We start from the raw sequence: 23735 nt of genomic DNA, 5'->3' as shown, positions 1-23735 counted from the left end.
AAATAAAGACATGCAGCTGTAGGTGCTGTATCAAAACCCCTTGTAAAACCCTCATCAAGGCTGCCTTTCCAGTGCGGGAACCATGTCCACTCTGCGCACGCTCGCGCGCAGAGCGTTTTCGAGCTACCATGGCAGAAGCGGCGCCAGCAGCTACTACCAGTGCGCCAACAGTTGCTGCAGCCGGCGCTTTTTCGCCTCTCCCTTCTGTACCGAGGGTGGCTCTTCCCCGCCTGCCGATGCTCCCGCTGCCGATGCTGCACCTGCCAGCGTTCCTGACGCTCCTCCTCGGGAAGCTCCATTCCGTTTTGATAAGCCTGTCTCGCTCGTTAATGGCGCTTCTCGTGGGCTTGGACTCGCCATGGTGAGTTCCCTTTGTATGCTTCCCTTTACAAGAGTAACATTTGGAAGAAACAGTGCGACTGCCATCGGCCAATGGGGTATTTATTTAACTTCTTTGAGCTTAAGGCACAAAGATTCTTAAGCAGGGCGCAGCAGCTGTAGTCGACGATTATGGTATGTGGCTATGTACGTCCTGTCATTTGTTCCGTGGCACGAGAAGTGCAAATGTTTTGTGAAATTGGCCATTCATTTGCCTGGAGCTGGAGCGAGCAACGTTGGTTGGGTGACACCGTGCATATGAGCTTTTGGAGATCAAATGCAGGTGTTTTCATTTGGGTGTGGAGCAGGTTTCTCCTTTTGGAAGGAGCTTTGCTTCCAGTATATGAGATTCCCATATTTGTGCAATTGACATGGACGTCTTTACACATTGATTATCTCAATTGCTTGACCTTACAGAGTCCTCATGTGACGTTGTATATGGTTGTCGTAGAATGTGCTTTTACGTGGCATTTATTCAGGTGTTAAATCTAGCATTGACTCGCCATATACTAGGGATAGTTTACTAGAAGTGGAAGAATTTTGTTTGACTTATCCCATGATGTCACCATTTGGAGTTTGCTCTTCCCATGTTATAGAATACGAACGGCTTGTGTTCATATAGCACTATTTTTTGTTAGTCCATCTGTTGCTTGTCCAAAGAAAAAAAAAGTGTAATGTCTTTGATGTCAATTACTTGTACATGCCAACTAGTTTGCTGATCGCCATATGGTAGAGGAGCCAATAAAAAATGGGTACTTCTTAGATGACACTTTTAAGGATCTTATTGGAGCCATTAACATGACACAAGTGGTTGGACTAGTGGTTTATACAGTTGAATTATCCCCTTTTATCACCCTTTAAAGGTAAATTTTTTTAAGTCCATCACTTAGATTTTGTCATTGCCTTCATGTGAGGAAGCATCTTGCCACTGATTTTTTCTTTCTCCAAAGGTGCAAGACATCAGTGACATGGATGAGCCATAAAAGTTGATCAATTGCTACCCATTGAAGAAGATTGATGCATCATAAGTAAGGTGTTATTTTATTGGCTTCTACCTTGGAGTTGACTTGAAAGACCAAAGGACACTATTTAACTTAAGGCCTAGAGGGATTAAATGCTAATAATCTAGCTTGACGACTAGAATCAACCGATTAGGGTAGTCTATCATGTTGAGGCTTTGTGGGATACAACCTATGGGTATTTGGATGCATGCTTGGGTGTTGAATTTTGGGACCCAATAGGAAACTGATCAACCCATAACGGTGAGGGTTATGATCATGGTGACGATTGCCTCTTTGAAATGGCAAAGTTTTGTTTAATCAAGTCAATGTGGAGTCTTGAGTTGGTTGGTGTTTGTGGATCTACCACTTAAGTTCATGGACTTTGTGGAACAACTTGTGATAGGGATTCTTTATTTGTTGGTAGTTTTTGATGGCGAGGTATCTTTGTTTGTAGCACCTACCAATTACTTGTTAGGTTAAATGTTTGCTTTTATAGATGAAGGCTATATAGTGATAGAGGCGCCCTAGTGTAGAATTGATATTACAATGAGTATTAAGCCCTTTTGAGTGCATGTTATGCCAACCTTGACAAGGTTTAGGCTACTATTTGTGAAAAAAACTAGATCTAAAAAATGGCTAACTTGGTTTGTTGTGTACAAACTATGAAGATGGTTAGATTTATTTGAGCTTTAGCTGGGGGGTTTTGTTTTTACGAATTTCTTATTATAGTAGATCCAATGTTAGTATTGAAGTCCCATGTTTAAGTTTCTTAAGAAAGAAGTGCTACTTCAGGTTAGTGCTTCTCATGTTACTAGTATGTACAAAACATGTGTGGGCTTTTTGTACATTTGGATTGCAATTGTTATTACATTATGATGAAGTTATTTACATTGCTTTGTAGACTCGACGGTTGTTGGAAAAGCACCCTGATTCCCCTGTTGTTGCAACGTGCCGATCTCCAGAAGGTGCCACCGATTTAGCAGCTCTCAAGGAAGAATTTTCATCTCGATTGTCCATTTTGCGGCTAGATGTGACCGAGGAAGACTCAATAAAGGTGTAATATCGTAATTGCTGCTCATTGATGTCATTATGCTAGCATAATGAAATCTAGCTTGTTGTCAATAATATCTTACAATGAGTTTGTGAGAATTTTTTAACTGGTTGTAAATATTAGTGTTAGTAGTGTTGAGTTTTCTTCATTGGTTGTGCTACTTTATACTTGGAAATATCTCTTGGTTAAGAATTGGATGAAACAAATAGTTTGCCTCTAGACAAGAGGTGCCTACATAATGACATCTAAGGGGCTCCCATTATGTATTCTCTTGAGAGATGGAAATACAAACTTTTGCATATGCCATTGCTTGCAAGTTGTAAAAAACTTAGGGCATGTTGTTTATTTCATCAAGCAAACATTGATCAATATAGAGTGCCTTTGATAATTGATCCCTTACCGTAGATTATTACTGGTTTTGTGGAGGTTTTTGAAATTTATAGGTAACTTCAGGTTGATGAAAGGAATTGCATAAAAATGTGTGCGGACTATTAGGTTGTACCTTGGTGTGTTAGTAGCATGCAAGGAATGTGTGTAATCTTATAGTGCTAGGAATGCCATTATTTTCAAAGATTGAAAGGCTATGATGAGAGGGTTGTTGCCATTCAAATTGTCAAAGATCTTCAAGCAAGGAATAAGAATGGGTTTTGTCCGAATGAGCATGTTGCACTGTATCTCATAAGTATGGTTCCGTGCAAAGTGGTACCAAGAAAGATCCATAACTTGTAATAAAATGGTGTGGATTGCAAGAATTCAATCATGTTAATGATAGAATGTTAGGGACTAGGTCAAAAGTGGGTGCAGTGATGGAATTTGAGAAACTGCTGTATTGTAAAGCACTACCCACATTAAATGTGCTTCGAAGAAGGAGCTTGCATGTTGTGAAGTTGGTCTTGGGTGATAAGAGTCTTTTGGGTTGAATTGTGTGATAGCCGCCCGCATGGAAGATGGAGCATGAACAAAAAGTGTCCATTGCCTTGTTTGAACTGTCAACTGCCCTGTTTGATCTCTAGAGTTCCAAACTTTACCAAATGAATACACCATGCTCATGTGCTTCTTGTAGTGCATCCAAATGAAGCTTGTAAGAGCATAATGCTTCATGTAGATCTATCTGTTGTAGATGCCGTGATTGTATCCTTTGAATGGTGCTCCTTGAGGTTGAACTCAGTCATAGAGAATGGCCTGAACTAGAAGATTCCCCGAAATCTTGGTGCCTCTTGCAATCTTTGAGCAATGGAACTTTCAGTCCTTCAAATCTTGGAGCTTCCTTGAGGGAGACGTCCCATAGGAGGTGACTACCAGCAGTAACTTCCTTTGAGATGCGTTGCAGTTACAAGAAGAGTCTTTTCTCCTTTAAGTGTTTCAATCAAGGTGCAAAGAATCTCCTTGCCAAAATTCTACATCATCAATGAGTACAAAGCAAATAGGAATGCTGAACCGATCAGCTTTGCGTTAACAAGCAGGAGTCCTCCTAGTAAGTCACCTTAGGATCATAGACTCTAGAATGCGGTTTTAGATGTAGGTCAGGTAACTGAAAGTACTGCACGTGCACACATACATGTTTGTGTTGGTACATACATGTGTGTGAGAGAGAGAGAGAGAGAGAGAGAGAGAGAGAGAGACAGAGAGAGAGAGAGAGAGAGAGAGAGAGAGAGAGAGAGAGAGAGAGAGAGAGAGAGAGAGATTCTCTTGTCATTCAGGTTGTTGCAAAGGAGATTGCGGATAAGTTTGGTCGGTTGGATCTATGTTTAACTTCTGTTGGGGTTCTTCATATCCCGGATGTGTTGGAACCAGGTACTTCTGCTCCAAAAACGGAATGCTAATTTGCTTCAGATTATGTTTATCTTTTTCTGTTTAGGTGGGAATTCACAAAGCCCAAATCTTGTTTTCGACTGTTTTGCATTGGGACCTTGATTGTGCTTGCCACATGGTCGATCCAGGCGTGAATTATATTGTCTTTGTTTTTTTGAATGAACTAGTCATTGCAGACACCCAAATATGGATACTTGTAATGCGGGCTATCAACACACGAATCTGTAGCCTGTCTCAGTGTCTAGGATATGTACTTGTAACTATACAAAACAGTTTGCTCAAGTCTAATATTCTTGTGCATCACTAAGAGATGTCTGATATGCCAATTATGGAACTTGGTGGCCAGCAAGGTGTATTGTATTCTCTAGTGGCTTTAATTGAAGATGGAACTAATGAATAAATTGTTTGCAAGGAGTTTTTCCTCAACCTAAGAACCGGTCTGATTGTCTGCATGACTTTCTTCCAAACTTAATGGCCGGTGGTAAAATTTCGATCTGGTTGTGTGAGATGACAATTGGGAGTTTGAAATCTCCTTTAGTATGAGTTTCACTCCGTTATAATTTGGATTTCTCTAGCTCTTTTGTATTGCTTGACAGAATTTAGAGCACAGTTTTAGATTCCTGCAGAAGCTGGCTCAAAGTTGCTTTGACCTTAAGTAGAAGCATTAGTGAATGTGTGCACACTGTATTTGTGACAAGCTACTCTTTTTCATCATAAGTGGCTTGTTCTATTCTCAATTTTTAAACAAAGCGAGAAGTTGCCATGTCAGCTGGGTTCCACTGGGTCACTGGTTGACATATTTGGTCATTGATAGCTTTTTTCTGCAATAATGTGACCCTGTTTACATTTGCAGTTAACAGTTTGTTAAGCAAATTCAAGAGAAATATACGTCAATTCTTCTTGCCTCAATTATAGTTGTGTGAACCCTACTAATCTGTTCATGAATTGCTTTATGATGCTGATGAACATCTGTGATGTCAGTTCCTATCAAATTGATATTTTTGTTTGTTTCTTGTTGAATTGCTACAGAGGCTAAGTTAATCAACGTGAAGCCTGAAAACATGATGCTCTGCTATAGGGTCAATGCAGTGGGCCCAATCATTGTTGCTAAGGTGAATCTCAACACCCTCTGCCAAGTGTATTCATCTGTAGTTCGTACTCAGTAAATAGTACATGGGAGTGGTAATGCAAGTAATGGTCCAAATGGTTACTCGTTTATTACATTATTTACAGCAGTGTGATCTCCTGTTTTGTACATGATCTGATCACCAGAAGTTTGACCTGTATGTTGTTCCTGTAGCATATGCTGCCACTTCTCAAGGTGGGACAAGGGGAAGGTTCTGGGCGTGGAGGAGCAGTAGTCGCAAATATGACCTGTAAAGTTGGATCTATGCGTGATAACCATCTGGCAGGGTGGTACTCATATCGAGCTTCAAAGGCTAGCCTGAATCAGTGTATGTGATTCTGTTGAATTTTTTCTGATATGAAAACTCCATTTGTAGGCCGAGGGAAAATGGGACATGATCATATGTCAGGGCCTTTTGGTGATGATGTGTGCATATTCATATGAAAATAATTTGTCAGCTATATATGTATCAAGCTGTGGAAGGTCCCAAGGTTCATAGGGTTTGAGAACAGACCAGTGGTTTAAAATGGACGGAGAAGGAAAAATTACCCCTTAAAACCTTTTGAGTTTCAATGATAAGATGTTTGAAGTCTAAGAGAAAACTTGTCGACCTTGGTAATATTTCTTCAATGTACAATGAAAAGGCTTCAAAAATGGAAGGTTCAGCAATACTGTTCCCTCTCATGCACATAAACAAGCAGATACACATTTCTTGAACATGGTGTAAAAGCCAAGACTCTTTGGCTCATTTTCCATTGTATGACAGGTCTGTTTGGTTCTGTCTGAGAGTGCACAGTGGAAGAGGACAAGGACTTGGAGTGAGAAGAGAAGATCGAGACAAGAGAAACACACAGGAATTGAAGGAACAAAATTGACTGAACATGAAGGTTCAAGGCTGCAATCTGTCAGCTCCCACACATAGCACAATGCATTAGTGAGGGAACACAAGGTGAAGATGGATCCAATGATGATCAGGGAGGTTGGAATGATGATGCACTGGACATGGTGGAGAGGGGCAGAATAAATGGCCCGAGGCCCAAGTAACTGGTGGACCTGCAGTTGGCAGACATGCATTTAATGCAGACAATGCATGTCTGTCCAGTCAAAAACTGCCGTTTGGACAAAACAGGGCTGCCCAAGTCTGTCTGCCCATGCACAAAGTGTTTGCCCCACCATATAGTGCGAATGCCTGCCCGGAACATGGAGAAACAGGCTGCCCAATGTTGCTGCCTGCAATTGGCATTCTACGGGCTTCGGAAACACCACACATAGGAAGGAGCTCCATCTAAAATTTTAGTGAGAGAGAAACTGATGGATAAAAACTGTGTTAAAGCTCCCAATGTCCTTGTGACTTAGATTGAGGCTCACAAGCCATAGATGATGATATAAATTGTCTCATTCATTGTGTATGGGTTTGTGAGGATCTGTTGGTCGTGGGTATCTGAAACCAACCTTCCTCCTTGGATAGGGTGGTAAATAACTTGATTAAGCACTAATTACAGCAAGCATAAAATTCACATAAACTGAAAATGCACACTTCATCACTTTAATCTTGGATATTAGACACCCTTTTGGCCCCAAAATTGGCACCCCTTGCAGTACTTTATCTTATTTTTCAAATGGAAGGAGTACAATTGAGATCCTCTGATCTCCTTTGCTAATCCAAGTGCCTTTTACTGTCAGAACTGACTAATAAGCCTCTAAACCAATTTGCCCCTTGGTTTGCTTAGGGATTGGCCTTCACTCTGCTCTTTAAAAGACATATTCAGCCCCAAATTTGATATCGATTGATTGGTTTCTTGAATCTCTTTGAAATTTCTTAATTTTAGTTGCTGGAATTCAAAGCCTTAGCCCCTCAATTTTGAACACGCATCTTGAGGTGGTTGTCAAAGCCCTAATATGTGCTCTAAATCAAGATTTAGGAGAATTGTTATGGGAGCACTAGACTATGCTCTAGAGACTAGATTAGATGCAAGATTTACAAAAAATTTGATTACAAGATAATTCCACATAGGGGCACAAAGTACAATGATAATAAGATACGAAAGATCCTACAACTCGGGACCGTAGGTATAGAAAACAAGACTCAATAGGATATGAAGGATTCCACAACTTGAGACCGCAGGTATGGATACAAGATATCAAAATTGCAAGATCTTCCTCTACGGGGATGACCAAGATACAAGACAGTACTAGACAAGATCTCGTACTGCAAGATTACAAGGTGGTAAGACAATAGGAGTATAATGGAAGACAAGATAAAACTAAGACTAGATACCATGACTAGACAAGAACTAGAATTGGAACTTGAAGTTACTTGGAGGTCTCGACTCTTTGAGCTTTCAAGACTGATATTGGCAAGACTGAGGAGCTCTATGGTGAGCCCCTCCTTTTATAGGTGTTAGATGGCAACCACAAATCTTTTAGAATGTTTCATGATGACATTATCGATGATGGAGGTGATGACATGATATATCTTTTAGAAGGTTCTATGATTATATGGCAAGGGTGGATTCGCATGGTTGACTCGAGGATGTCTGGTTAAGGGTGTGTCTGCATGGGATGTGGATTCATATGGCATGAGCAAGAATTAGTTCGTATACTTGATCATGGCATGTTTGTGACAAGGTATGTCACGAGAACGTGAAATTTTGAGATGCTTAAATCTTGTCGATGATATTTGATTAAGTTATTAATCAAATGTGCAAGGTTGTTTAAGCATGTGATGTACATGGTACATATTTCATAGAAACAGGCCAAGAACCGTGAGGATGTAATGAGCATCAATGGCAAAAGTTGTGATAAGTTATGTCGATTGGGTTTTGATAGACAGTTGGTATCATATTTGACCCTAAGACAGTTGTTTGGTCAATAAGTGTCAGTGGTGGCATTAGGAACTAGCATTAATTAATTAAGTAATACTAGTCTAAGGGTCATCAGAGGATAGGGATCACTATAGGTTGCAAATGGCATAGCCAATTTAATTATGGATGGGCACATTTAATTTTGGGCAAGGTCAGAAGGGTTGAAATTAATTTTTAGAATTAAATAAATTTGAAAATAATTAAATAGCTAAATAATGTTAAAAAATGGTTAGAAGATTGTCACTTGGTAAAAATGCCCATGTAAGACTATAAAACGTTTTTGGAGACTGAAGAGAGAAATTCGATTCATTCAAGCTAAGGAAAAGAGAGAGAAAAAACTGGTGGTTTGATTTCTTGCAGTGAGAGACCTTTTGGAGGCTGGAGTAGCAGAAATCAAGCCATTTGATACATGCAACAACAATTCTAGGATCTACAAGAGCTCGACAAATAGTAGATTGGGGTAGGCAATAGCAGCTTGAGGCATCTTGGCAGTTGGTGACTGTTAAATGCTGATTGGTATAGGTAGCGATTAGATGTTAGGCTTTTCTCGCGCGAAAATCAAAAGTTTCTCTATCTTTTGGCATTCTCTCACCTTCTCTAGCTTGTGCTTAGTCATTCTCAGCATTTCTTAGCCATTTGGATTAGATTTGAGCTAAATTTGACAGACTACAGAGAGATCTTTCCTGTGAATCCTAAATTTTTGTAGCAATTAGGGTTTTACAGCCACCTAGGGCCTTGTGCCAATCGGTGAAGACATCGTACATTGTATTCAACACATGAAATTTGTGTAATTGTCAGGGAATCAAGATGACAATCCATTCATTGTAAATTGGGGCAGCATTTGGCCAATTGGTGGTTCTATTGGAGTAAGTCTTGGATGGAAAATCAAGGGGCAATTGACCCAAATTGATTGTTGATTGTTATTAAAGCAAGGGGCTTTTGGAACAACCAAGGACATTGCAAATCTCGGCTTATACTCATTTCATTAGCAATCACGTTAAAGAAATACTGAAAGGCGCTCTCGTTTTGGGGCCAATAGGGTGTTCAATGTTCAAGATTATTAAGGTAAGTTGTGCATTTTAAATTATGTATATTTGTTGATTGTTGTAATTAAGTGCTTAATCAAGAAATTACCACTTTTTTCAAAAGGAAAGGCTTACAAGCCAAGGACCTTGAGGATATAGTGGATATTAAAGGTAAAAGTTGTGATAGGTTATGTTAGCTCGGCTTTGGGGGTTAGTTGGTGTTAGTTTGGACTCTAGGATAGTTGTTTGACCAATAATTGTCAATGGTGACACTAGGGCCTAGCATTAATTAAATAATTAATGTTAGTCTAAGGGTCAACAGAGGTTGGGGACCACTCCAGGTTGCAAATGGCCTAGCTAATTTAATTACGGATGGACACATTTAATTTTGGATAGGATTAGAAGGGTTGAAATTAATTTTCAAGATTATTTAATTCTAAAAATTAATCTAATGGTTGGATAATGTCGAAAAATGCCACTTGGCAAAAATGCCTATGCAAACTAAGAGAATATTTTTTGGGGTTGGGTCTCAGCCATTCAATTAGTTTTATAGCTAGAGAGAGAGAGTGTGTGTGTGTGTGAGAGAGAGAGAGAGAGGTTGGTTCATTTTTTGATTAGAGAATAACAATTTATTGTAGAAGACAGCCATTTGGGTCCCTCAGTAGGACGGAGAATAGTAGGGAGATATCTTTTGGGGTTGGCAACAACATTGTTGATCAGGAGGTGCTTGGCAGTGGTTGATTGCATTAAATGCAAGTTGGATCAAGCACATTATAGGGTTTTCTCACAAAGAAAATCAGATTTCTCTCTCATCTTGGCTCTCTCTCACCTTTTCTAGTAATTTCTCAAAAGATGTTTGTAACCAACTTCCTCCTCGGATAGGGTGGTAAATAACCCGTTTAAGCACTGTTTACAACAATTAACAGATTCACAAAACTGAAAAGTACACTTTACCATACAATCTTGGACATTGAACAACTTGTTGGCTCCTAAACTGGCGCACCTTTTGGTATTTAATTAACTTAATTGAAGAAGAAGTTGATGTACAATGGGATTCTTCCAATTCCTTTCGGTATTCCAACTTTCCTTCTTGTTCAAAATGACCAGCAAGTCTTTAATCTGATTTGCCCTTTGATTCGGGCAATCAATTAGCCTTAACCCGCTTTGATGGAGATGGAAAATGCCCCAAATTCAATTATTTGTTGGTCTCTCCACTTGAATAGGCTACAAACAGCTTCAGCCTTGTTGAATCTAAGTCTTGGAGCTTTCGGTTTCTGGCACGCTTTTTGAGGTTGCTGTTAAACCCTAATTTTTGTTGTAGATTAGGGTTTACAACAGAGAAATCTGAAATTTCTTAGTCTTTGGTGATCTCCATGCTATAATCTTCTAGAAAGGTTGGAAGGTGAGAGAGAATGCTAAGGAGAGAGAAAATTCAGGCTTTCTTTATGAAGAACTGAAGAAAATCTGTCATTTACTATTGTTGCTCTGTCTCAATAACTTGTAGATGCAATGAACTAAAGAAAATTAGTCATTTACTGGTGCTGCCCTGTCTCAACAGCCTGTAGATGCTGTCACTTGTTGTTGATTGGTCTTCTCCTGCAATTGGCTATCTTAGAAGTTTCTCCAATGGCTGCAAATCAAACCAGTAGCATCTCCTTCCTCTCTCTTGCAGGCTAAATACCTAAAAATACCTCCCTCCAACCTCTAAAGAAGTTTTTTAGTGTTGCATGGGCATTTTTGACAAGTGACAGCCTTTCCAAATGGTTTTTTCAGCATTATCTACAAGTAAATATTAAATTTCAATCTTTAAATATTGAAAATTAATCAAATAATTATTTCGATGCTCTGAAAAATAATTTGACTAGCCAATAATTAAATTGGCTAGGCAACTTCCATTCTTGAGCGTTTCTACGCTATCTTTGATCATCAGATTGACGTTAGGTACCATTAAACGTTACTTCTTTAGTGGCACCAATTGATACTTATGGCCAAACGAATGACCTAGGCTTACTACTGGTACCAGATACCACCAAGTACTTGTGCGGCATAACTTATAGCAACTTTATCTTTGACATCCCGTGATTTTCTTGGGTCTTGGGCTCATTAATTTACTCTAACCCCAATTACATCTCACATGTGCTATATTTACTTAACCATGTGATTAAAAATTAATCTATAAATTAAGAGAGATTTCAAAAATACATGTCCTCATGACAGCCCTTCCCCTCAAAATCCTTGCAATCGTCCACGATTGCACTACCAAATGCATCAAAAGCAAAATAGTGGATTGGAATTTCCACAAGGCATCATAGTCAACACAACATTGTGCATTGCTGCTCAACCGTTCCATATGCCTAACTAATAGCCAATCATAACATACCATAAGACTCACAAAGAATCTTATTACAAAAACATTGCTAGATTATCATTGATATGTCTGTTTCTCATAATCTCAACTCATTTGGCAAAACCAAACTATAGCATAGCATAACCAAGCATAAACCATGGCTAAAACATCAATGGCATCATAATGTATGTTGTTGTTGATGGAACTAGATGTAAACCATTGAAAATTGATCATAATTTGATCATAAACTGATCACTTACTGATCTGAGAATTGATCACAAACTATTGCAAATGCGACCCCAAATTGATCACAAACTCATTGCAAAAATTGAGCAGTAATCAATGCAAAACTGATCCAAGAAGTGACCATAAACGGTTCTCAAGCTGATAAAAAACTGACATGAAACTGATTAGAATTTCTGTCGTAAATTTGAGGCAAAATTCATGCCAAATTGATCGTAAGTTGATGCAAAAGTACAGTTCTAGTACTGGGTGGGACTCATACTCATCTGCATATATCTCATAGTGACTGACACACTAAGTAGTGACCTCATGGCAAACATACTGTCAATGCAATTCGTTGGATGCATGTTGAATACATCCGAGATCCACTACATACGAGAGCTGTCCATAATTGGAGGAGTGGAAGTGCTACCTCCTCCTTGAGCATTGGACAATACTCCAGACCCTTGCTCTACTGAACTTGACAGAGCTCGAACTAAAGTCAGCTCTAACTGAAAAGCATTTGGGAGCTTCAAATGAAGGGCTTGGCATTATCTTTTGTGCATCTTGCTGTCTCGAAGGTGTAGAAGACATCTTCTTCTTCTTGCCTTTGTTGTCCTTCTTTGGAGCATTCAAAAATCCGGTAAATTGAGGATCCTTTGCCAATTCAACAAAAAGATTTGCTGCTGTCCTCATGTGATTCTTGAAGTGGTGATCAAATTCCTTTTCACTTTGCTAGTCATTAGCCTCCTTATGCCTTGAAGGCTATGCATCTTGCCCAACAACATTTTCAGCTTGCTGTCCATGGTTTGAGCCTTAACCAATGTCATTCCTATGTGAATGTTTATATTGAGAGATATCATCACTGCTTGAGGCCATCCAACTGTATGAAGATATATTGCTGTAATTTCTCAGATGAGAGTAAAAATCAGCTCTAGCACAAAGCTTTGGCTTGCAATCAGGTGCCTCAGGTCCACCAAATCAAGGGATTGAGTGGTATCGCGGAAATGGAACCATGTAACCGGCCTTTCTCCTTGGATAGGGTGGTAAATAACCTGATTAAGCACTATTTACAGCAATTAATAGATTTACAAAATTGAAAAGTATACTTTACCATATAATCTTGGACATTGGATATCTTGTTGGCCCCCAAACTGGTGCCCCTTTTGGTATTTAATTAACTTAATTGAAGAAGAAGTTGATGTACAATCGGATTCTCCCAATCCCTTTTGGTATTTCAACTTCCCTTGCTTGCTTTAATGGAGATGGAAAATGCCCCAAATTCAATTATTTGATGGTCTCTCCACTTGAATAGGCTAAAAACAGTTTCAGCCTTGTTGAATCCAAGTCTTGGATCTTCTAGTTTCTGGCATACTTCTTGAGGTTGTTGCTGAACCCTAATGTCTGTTGCAGATTAGGATTTACAACAGAGAAATCTGAAATTTCTTAGTCTTTGGTGATCTCAATGTTGTAATCTTCGGAGCAAGGTTGTAGAAAGATTGGGAGGTGAGAGAGAATGCTAAGGAGAGAGAAAATTCAGACTTTCTTTGCGAAGAACTGAAGAAAATCTGTCATTTACTGTTGTTGCTTTGACTCTATAGCTTGTAGATGCAATGAATTGAAGAAAATCAGTCATTTACTGCTGCTGCCCTGTCTCAACAGCCTGTAGATGCTGTCACTTGTTGATTGGTCTTCTCCTGCAATTGGCTATCTTAGAAGTTCCTCTAATGGTTGCAACTGAGACCAGTAGCATCTCCTCCCTCTCTCTTGTAGGCTGAATACCTAAAAATGCCTCCCTCTAGTCTCTAAAGACTTTTTTCAGTGTTGCATGGGCATTTTTGACAAGTGGCAGCCTTCCCAAATGGTTTTTCTAGTATTATCCATAACTAAATATTAAAATTCAGTCTTTAAATACTAAAAATTAATCTAATAATTATTTCGGTGCCTTGAAAAATAATTTGACTAGTCAATAATTAAATTGGCTAGGCAACTTTCATTCTTGAGAGTTTCTACGCCATCTTTGACCATCAGATTGACGTTAGGTACTATTAAATGTCACTTCTCTAGTGGCACCAACTGACACTTATGGCCAAATGAATGATCTAAGCCAACAACTGGTACCAGATACCACCAAGTACCTGTGCGGCATAACTTATAGCAACTTTATCTTTGACGTCCCGTGATTTCCTCGGGTCTCGGGCTCATTACTTTACTCTAACCCCAATTACACCTCACACGTGCAACAGTTACTTAACCATATGATTAAAAATTAATCTACGTGTTAAGTGAGGTTTCAAAAATACATGTCCTCATGACAATGTCAGCATTTTTTAGCCATTCTCAGCAGATCTCAGCCAAATTTGGTGAATAGTTGAAGAATTTTTTTGTAAATCCTAAATTTTTGCAAAAAATAGGGTTTGATAGCCACCTTGGGACTTGTGCCAATAGGAGAAGGCACCGTACACTAAAATCAGCACTTGGAATTGTGTAATTGTGAGGGAATTCTGATGCTAGCTTATTCATTGTAAATTGGGGTAGCATTTGGCCAATTGGTTGTTCCATTGGAGGAAGTCCTAGGTGAAAAATCAAGGGGCTATTGGGTTAAATTGATTGTTAATATTTATCACAACAAGGGGCTTTTGATATAGCAAAGGAGATTGCGAATCTCAGCTTGTACTCATTTCATTAGCAATCAAGTTAAAGAAATATTGAAAGGGGGCCAATTTTGGAGCGAATAGGGTGTTCAACGTCCAAGATTATTAAGGTAATTTGTGCATTTCAAATCATATTTATTTGCTGATTGCGGTAATTAAGTGTTTAATTTGAAAATTATCACTCTTTCCAAGGAAGGCTCGTTTTATGGTTCCATTGTTAGGGTACCTCTCAATCCCTTGATTTCGTGGGCTTGAGGCACTTGATTGCAAACCAAAGCTTTGTGCTAGTGTTGATTTTTGCTCTCTGCTAAGAAAATACAACAATATGTCTTCATACGGTGAGATGGAATCAAGGAGTGATGATGTCTCTCAGTATGAACATTCACATAGGAATGAAGGAAATGCAATGCTTGATCTTGGACAAGACTCAAACCATGGATAGTAAGTTGAAAATGTTGCTATTGGGCAAGAAGCAAGGCCTTCAAGGTATAATGCCGCTGATGACCAGCAAAATGAAGAGAAATTTAATGACCAATTCAATAATCGAATGAGAATAGCAATAAATCTCTTTGTTGAATTGGCAAAGGATCCTCAGTTCACCTAATTTTTGTATGCTTCGATGAAGGATAGCAAAGGCAAGAAGAATAAATCTTCTACACCTTTAGGACAGCAAGGTGCATTGAAGGAAATAGCAAAGCCTTCATTTAAAGCTCCCAAAGATGCTATGGAAGCAAAACAGTTAGTACCTACGAGGCAAGGAAAGCAAATGCAAGGCCATCATGGAAGTGTCGATCCAATGGATTTTGGATAGCCGGGCATGCACACAATTATGGGGGCAGCTAGGTTACTTTGGTGGTGGCACTAGGTTTCATGCTATGGTGGGTCAGGGACCGTATACGGGAATGTATGACACAACTTCATATCATATGCAACAACCAATTCATAGTGTGCAAGGCCCCATGTATGTGAGTATGATTGGTAATATGTATAACCTCGTGTATAAGAATGTTGGCATGATGCTAGGGCACAAAGCAGCAAGTTCGACAATGTATATATGTAGTCCATTGTGTTTGTGACTTATGGTATTAATGTTGGTAATGAGGAAAAATGCAGCTAGTAATGAGTAATGCATGTAATCTATGGGAAAATGTATCTTGGTATGATTGATAGTATGCAAATTTCCATGCATGGTCACATTGCAATGGTCCAAAGTATGCAAACAATAATGTTTCTTAATGTATTTGGTGCTCCTAGCATGTCAGGTACACATGAGGGGCTAGTCAATTGGATGCAATGTTGCATATTAGTTAAGTTGGAATTGTAACAGTGTGAAAGTATAAAGTATAGCAATGCTTAAGGTGAAAAAATGCAAATAAATTTAGAGGTAAAGTTGGATGTAATGCTTAAGGCAAATAAATTGGATGCTTAAGTATAGCATATTAGTTAAGTTGAATGCAATGCTTAAGGCAAATAAATTTAGAGGTAAAGTTTCCATATGCTTTTTATTGTAGCTTTAGTATTGTTTTACCAACAGATGCAAAATGAATGGAAGATGACTTGGCAGACCATCGTAAGTTGTCACAGCTTTACCTAGATGCCTTTCAATTAGAGCAAGGGTTTGGAGTAGTGCCTAATACTCAAGGGGGGAGGTAGCACTTCCACTCCTTAAGTTGTGGATAGCTCTCTAATGTAGTGAATCTCGGATATAGTCAGTATGTATCCAAGGTACTGTGTTGACAATATGTCCACCATGGGGTCATTGCTCACTGTACTAGTCATTGTGAGATAGATGCAAATGAGTATGATTATTACTGCGTCTCTGAGACTTACTTTTGCATTAGTTTGGGATCGGTTAATGATCAATTGGGCATGAGCTTTTGCCTCGATTTTGAGATAAAATTTTGATAAGTTTTAACTAGGTTTTTGATCAGTTTGAGAATCGTTTATGGTCACTTTTGGGATTAGTTTTTCATTAATTGTTGATTTGTTTGTGTGATCAATTTGATGTCATATTTACAGCTGTTTGTGATTAATTCTCAGATTAGCAAACGATTGGTTCATGATCAGATTATGCTCAATTTTCAATAGTTTAAAGTTGGTTCCACGGACAACAATATGCTAGTAAATGCCATTGATGATTTTAGCAATGATTTATGTCAAGAATATGCTTTACTATGGTTGTAAAGTTAGAATACTTGAGAAACATGAGTTATGGATGCATCCAGTGGATTTCTAGCAATAGTTCCAGATTGTTTTTCAGATTTATATCATGTTTATGCTGGTTGGAATTTTTCAATTGGTTTAGGGCATGTAGCATAGTTAGACACCAATGGCCAATGTTGTGATTGTAATGCCTTATGAAAATTCTAGTGCAGTGTGCTTTTCCTTTGGCACAATGAAGTGTAATCGATGACAATTGTAAGGATTTCAAGGAAGAGATTTGTTACAGGGACATGAAATTTTAAGATGCTTTAATCTTGTCGATAACATTTGATTCATTAATAAAATGTGCAAGGTTGTTTAGCACATGTGATGCACATGGCAGTTATTACCTTGAGAATGCAGTAGGCGTTAAAGACAAAAGTTGTGATAAGTTATGTCAGCTAGGCTTTGGGGTCAGTTGATGTCAGTTTTGACCCTAGGACAGTTGTTTAGTCAACAAGTGTCAATGGATGACACGAGTGACTAGCATTAATTAATTAATTAATTAATCTTAGTCTAAGGTTCAATAGAGGTTGAGAACCAACGTAGGTTGTAATTTAATTATGGATAGGTATATTTAATTTTGGGTAAGATAAGAAGGACTAAAATTGATTTTTAAGATTATTTAATTTTAAAAATTAATTAAATGGTTTGATAATGTTAAAAAATAGTTTTAGAAGATAACCACTTGGCAAAAATGCCCATGCAAACTGAGAGAACGTTTTTGGGGATTAGGTCTTAGCCATTTAGTTAGTTGGACAACCACAAAGAGAGAGAGAGAGAGAGTTGGTTCATTTTTTGATTAAAAAACAACAATTTGCTACAGAAGATCCAGATTAATTAATGTTGGTCTAAGGGCGAATAATTGCTCAGGGTTACTTGGAAGACAAATTGGTTGGTGAAATTATATTTTTGAGCACTAGAATAATTATTAAATTAAATTTTAAAATTAATATTCTAAAAATTAATTAAATAAGTTGGATAATGTTGAAAAATGAGATTAGAAGGTTGCAACTTGGCAAAACTTGCCGATGCAAGTGAAAAAAACTTTTTTAGGAATGTTGGAGTTTATTTTAGCTATTGTGAGAGAGCAGGCTCTTAGAGAGAAGAGGTTATTGATGTGATATGTAGCCACCTAGAATTAGTTCTATGGCATGTGACAGGAGTTTGGAGCCCTCCAGGAGTAGGTGACAGTAGCTCAAGGTGTTTTTGGTACAGATGACAATATACAAGAGGGGACAACAGTCTTTCTCATGGTCCTAAGTTGTTGGCGATAGCTTCCATGGCTGTTTGAGCAGGGGAGAGTAGTTATTCAACATTTCTTGTGATGAAACTTTGAAATTTCTCTCTCTACAACATTTTCTCTCATCCCCTAGTCATTTCTTCAGTCATCTTTGTTGTAAATCCTAATTTACAGCAGAAATTAGGGTTTTGATAGTTGCCTTGGGATGTGTGCTTAGAATTTAGGGTCTAGGACTTGAAATCCAATAGTTGAAATTGAGAAATTTCAGGGAGATTCAAGAGGCTAGCTAGCCAATATCAAATTTGGGGTTGAATTTGTATTTTAAGGAGTAGGGTGAAGGCTAATTCCCAAGCAAACCAAGGGGCAAATTGGTTTGGAGGCTTGTTGTCAGTTTTGATAGTAAGAGGCACTTGGATTAGTAGAGAAGATCAAAGGATCTCTATTTGTACTGCTTCCATTCGCAATATAAGATAAAGAAATACGATAAGGAACACCAAATTTGGGGCGAACAGGGTGTTCAATGTCCAATATTAAAGTGGTAAAGTATGCATTTTCAGTTTATGTGAGTTTTATGCTTATTGTAATAGTGCTTAATTAAGTTATTTACCACCCTATTCAAGAAGGAAGATTGGTTTCAATATCTAAGCCTTTCCTTGTCTTTGTTTGTTTTGTCGCCATATAGCATTGCTAATTGCTGCATTAAAATTTTGGCAAGATTCCTTTATTCTTTGCCTCTCCAAATGTTGCCTCACTTTGTTAATTTCAAATGTTCTTAGTGGTTTTTTTTTGTTAGCTCTATGGATAAGCTTTTTGTAGTTCCATTGGTGCAATTCTTTACAATTGTTAGTGGTTTTTACTCCTTTGCCATGTCTTTATGGTTGGTATAATTGATGCGAGTTTGGTAATCGGTTTTTTGCATTTCTTGACTTGACCACATTATAACTAACCAAGGTGTGTGATTGTATATAATGTGCTATCAAAGCATTACAAAAGATAGATTTGTAATGCACTTGCAATTGAATGATTAAACTTTATGAAGGGGTCACAACAAACTACGTAGCTACACTTTGTAGAGCATGGTGTCCACCACCCCATTGTTATGCTCAACATCTTTACCTTTGGTGGATTTGAGCCATCATTGCTCGCCATTAGAGTTGAGTATCTCTCTTAGTGGACTCTTATGTCTTGGACCACCCTATGACAGATATTTTTGTCTCGAGGAGGGTATGTTGTTTCTATGGAGTCATATTAATTAGGGTGGGATCATATAGGTTAGATGAAGGATGATTGAGAGATCATTTCATACATGATTGTAGTCTATACTTGCAATTATCATATTTAGTCGTTTTTTATTTTCATTTTTATTCTTATGTCAAGCTGATACGGCAGAGAAACCTCTTGCATTTGGGGCCGGTCCTAGCCTGTAGTGCGGTCAAACAGCCCCTTGGTGAAGGGTTTCAGCCACTAACCTCGGGGGAGATTTAGTGTGTAACTATAAATCCGACCATGAGGGTAGAAGAACTCTTGTACAAATTCATAAACAAGGCAATTCAGTCTATCTTCAACAACTACAAAGACATTCCTTTTGCAAAACATCAATCAAGTAATCACTTGAATATTCCATAAGAATCAACCAATTTATCTTGGATTTGGAAAAACTTTGTTTTCCTCAGTCTTTTAAAGAAAAACATAAATTCGACAAACCAAAACATTGTCCTTTGAATATTTTGCAAAGGAGATACAATCTCATAGCTTATCCTTCTTAGAGTGCAATTACCTAAGATTCCTCGTTAAGTAAATCATGCTATTTAGCCAATCGTGCTAGTAATTGTACTAGTCTAATCTTTGATTTTTACCAAATTGTAGATCACTTATCATTCTAAGAATTTGCTTAGGTGAAGTTGAACTTTATAAAAGGCATATGGAAGGCTTGTGACGTGGGTGGAATGGACATTGTAGTTGCAATTGAGTGTTCTCTATTTGAGGTTTTCTTCTTGGGAGCCATCATGCGTTGCAAGCTCTGTGTGCTCTTTCTTGAACCTCAACAATGCTTGTGCTTATCTTCCGGTTCAAGGTTTGTGGCCTGGCTTCTTCCCGTATGCTTGGAGTCTTGATGATCCACTTCAGCTTGATGGAGGTCAAAATCAAGGGTTTAGTGTCCACTTGGTGAAGTAGTACTGCACTTCCTCGATCTGTTTCTTTTCCTCTGTTTTTCAATCCCTCTTTCTCTCTCTCTCTATCCTTCTTCCTAAGTTTTCTCTCCTTCTCTCATTCTCCTCTCTCTCTCTCTCATTATTGCAGCAGTGCCTGGGCTAAATAATTATCCCCTCTCTTTTAGCCTTATAATAATAAGGCTTTTTATAGCCTTACTTGGGGGGGGGGGGGGGGGGGATATACCCTCCCGCTCACTTGTTGTCACTATTGAGGCCTCCGGATGGTTTGCAATCAGACGAGGGCTCCTAGTCCGCATGGCAGGGAGGTCTTCTTAATTCGAAGCAATGGAGTGGGGGAGTTGATATTACGATGGGGAAGGTGGGATGGTCCAGTGGCGGTGGTTGTGATGCATGGGAAGAGGATGGTGACCACAGTAGACAGTTCGACAAGATGGTAAGCACTTTTTTCTTCCTTCTGAAAAAAAATTAAAGTAACCTTTAATTAATTGTCCCCAGGCCCCCCATTCATACATGGGCTTTGGGGTATTACATCGAATGATCCTATATCCATAAACTGATACTGAGCACACTTAGTGTGGGAAATTGTTTTTGGGGTTCGAACTCCAAGCACATAGATTTCTTGATTATCACCATGTTTAATGCCCTACAGTGTAAGTATAAGATGTTTAGACTGGTACTTTTTGGATGATCAGTCTAGGTGACAAGATCTGAATTAAGTTATTGATTGGGGGGAAGGGAGGAGAGCTCCAGTGTCTTGCTTTCTGAAATTTTGTATCTGTGCTATGTTATCAGTTACAAGGACGTTAGGGATTGAGTGCAAGCGTAGAAAAGAACCAGTCATCTCTGTTGTAATTCATCCAGGAGTTGTGGACACAGAACTCTCAAAGCCTTATCGCCGTGGCATGCCTCCAGAGAAGCTCTTCAGCCCAGACAAAGCAGCAGAACTGGTTCTTGACATTGTTGACACATTAAAACCAGAAGACTCAGCAAAGTTTTTTTGCTTCAACAGACAAGAAATACCATGGTAAGGGATCAGATTCTTGTTGTGCTTCAACATTGAACTCATGGTGATTAGATCAATATTCTCCTCAATTTCTGGTCAGGATGTGCACATTCCTTTATTTAACATCTATCTAGTGTAAACTCCAACAAGAAGGCTGAGGGTTAACCTATTTCAATCTCAGCATAATTAGGAAGTTTTGGCAAAACAATTGTGAACTAGAAATCTTATTTCTGTGACGTTTGAAACACAATCAGTTTTTTGTGAAATTCTTGAAGATGTTTGCATGGATTTGATGCCAAACGTGTAGTGCAGACAACTCTCTTTATTTTGAAGGCCTGACTGACTGTAAAATGTATACGCACAGGTGAAAAGTTTGATGGATTGAGGAAGGCATTCTCCTTCAGCTATTCCAAGCTTGCAATTATCAACAGTATACTCCGGGATTTTTGAAGGTTCCCTGGGCCTGTTTCAGTGACTCAACTCACATGCAACACCACAAAGAAGTTTTTGGGAATTACCTGGTTGATGAATAGATTAGTGGAAGGCCAAGGTGATTGAGCTACTGTCTGTTTCAGGAACTCTACTCTGTTGTGCATATGCAAGTGATAGCAAAGTTTGGTCTTAGGTAGCAGTAGAGTTCAGTTCTCAGTGTTATACCTGCTCTTGGGCTGATCCAATGGGCAAGGCCCATCTAAGCTGTTATGGAGTTCATTCTTCCACTATTTAAAGGCTATTTTGTTTGTGTGCGCTATTCATTTAAGTTGTTTCAGGGCTTATTCTTCCAGCTATGAAGCTGTGGATTTGAACCCATAAAGAGAAGCTTTGGCCTAAAGCAATTGTGTAGCACCTCTGTTTACAAGAGAATGCAGGTATTTAGCTGAAGGACAACATCTGTAATACACCTGAAAGTGACGGAATGCAGGTGAATGAACCAGTGTTCTTGTTGCTGTTTTACTCTTGTGTTTACCTACCCTGGTTAGCAATTGATCTCTTGGGTACCTCTTGTTGTGACTTGAATATTTCAATGTGTTTATGTTTGTGCTAGTAGGTATCTCTCATCTGGAAACTTGATAAGTGCTAAGCTAAACTAAATGGACACCAGTAGTACATAATCCTGAACTGCATGTGGCCCGTCAAGTTGAAGATGTCCATAAATGAGGATCATCATCATCAAAGCTCTGCCAAAGATGCATGTAAATAATTGAGGATCATTATCATTAAAGCTCTGCCAAAGATGCATGTAAAGCTGCACCTTCTCCACATCCATACTTCCTGATTCAGCCATGTCCCATGTGTAAAGAAAATACCCTAACACAGAAGTATAAATAGAAACCGTACGACAAATCACAGACTGATAAAAGAACACAATTAGGGTAACTCAGAGACAATGAACACAGTGAATAAATAAAATGATATAACTACTAATAATACGGTGCTCATGCAGCAAACACACTATACAGTGAACTATAACACAGAAGTAAAAATAGAAACCGTACGACAAAGCACAGACTGATAAAAGAACACAATTAGGGTTAGGGTTAGGGTAACTCAGAGACAATGAACACAGTGAATAAATGAAATGATATAACTACTAATAATACGGTGCTTATGAAGCAAACACACTATGCAGTGAACGAATACTTTACCTCAACTCTTGTATCTCAAGGATTAGGACAGGGGTAATGAGCTAGAGAGTGTGTTATACTCCGAACGGATCCCGAATTGTAGCAAGGCAGCCCCCGGATATCAAACACCAGCAAACGCAGTAGAGGAGCTGGATTTGATGTAGACAGTAGTGAGGAGAGAGAAAGACTAAAAACGCAGGCAGCAGGTGAGAAAGACTAAAGACGCAGGCAAGACAGCCTACAGGAGAGAGAAAGACTAAAAACGAAGGCAAGACAGCTTGCACGAGAAAAATTGCAACGATTGCTACAGGAGAGAAAACTGTCAGGGCGGCAGCTAGGGTCTACAAACGCAAAAAAAAAGAAGCTTGCTTTTTGGTACGAATTCGTACGGTACGGTACGATACGAACCAGTTCGTACTACGTACGAGTGCAACTATGGTCACTCAGTTTGTCAATTTATTAATGTTATATCTTGTTAAGCATAGTCTATAGGGAAACCAAAGTGAATGCTATGGATCGAGATGGTTGGATGATATGGCAGATTTTAATGCAGATAGTTTGACATGGCCTAACTTGGAGGTGCATTTACTTGCAATTAATGCCGCGCGTGGCATGCACATGTGCATGCGGGGGAAATGGCAATGCACAAAAGAGATGCACATAGAAGATGGTGGTCAAGCTTGTGATTATAAACTAGCTTTATAACCTCATGCTCAAGTTATGGTGGAAGTTGAAAGGGTATAATGCTATGTGCAAAGCTAGGCTGGTAGTAGGTGCTAGAGTTCACAAGGCAACAATAGCCTTATCGCATGATAGGGTTTAGAATGTGTATGCAGCTCTCCTTGCTACAAGGGTCTCTCTCTACTTCATGGGTAGACCTCTTGCAGAGGATGAGTTGTCAAATGGTTTGATGCTATGTATCAAGATCGAACTAATTTTGGTTCAATACAAGTTTTGCTCGTGGTTTCTATTTAGTATGATTGGACACCAAAGCAAAAAGGGATTGGT

General features: G+C 38.8%; 1 protein-coding gene across 2 annotated transcripts; it reads left to right on the top strand.

Annotated features, from left to right (window-relative positions):
* Nucleotides 1-18: 18 nt before the first annotated feature.
* LOC148029103 (uncharacterized) lies at nt 19-22102 on the top strand. Of its 2 annotated transcripts, XM_087687862.1 has the most exons (7): nt 21-361; nt 2281-2433; nt 4131-4224; nt 5272-5354; nt 5543-5696; nt 20892-21123; nt 21467-22102. In XM_087687862.1, the coding sequence occupies exons 1-7, from the start codon at nt 83-85 to the stop codon at nt 21468-21470; spliced, it is 999 nt and encodes a 332-aa protein (XP_087543988.1). In that variant the 5' UTR covers nt 21-82; the 3' UTR covers nt 21471-22102. The 2 variants fall into 2 exon arrangements, with proteins under 2 accessions (XP_087543989.1, XP_087543988.1); XM_087687863.1 differs by lacking the exon at nt 2281-2433 and having other exon boundaries at nt 19-361.
* The last annotated feature ends 1633 nt before the right edge of the window (nt 22103-23735 follow it).

The sequence above is a fragment of the Lygodium microphyllum genome, chromosome 11 (genome assembly GCF_053477565.2).
Source record: "Lygodium microphyllum isolate KBCC chromosome 11, Lygodium_microphyllum_v1.1.10, whole genome shotgun sequence".
NCBI classification, from domain to species: domain Eukaryota; kingdom Viridiplantae; phylum Streptophyta; class Polypodiopsida; order Schizaeales; family Lygodiaceae; genus Lygodium; species Lygodium microphyllum.
This window is presented reverse-complemented; position numbering and strand designations above follow the sequence as displayed.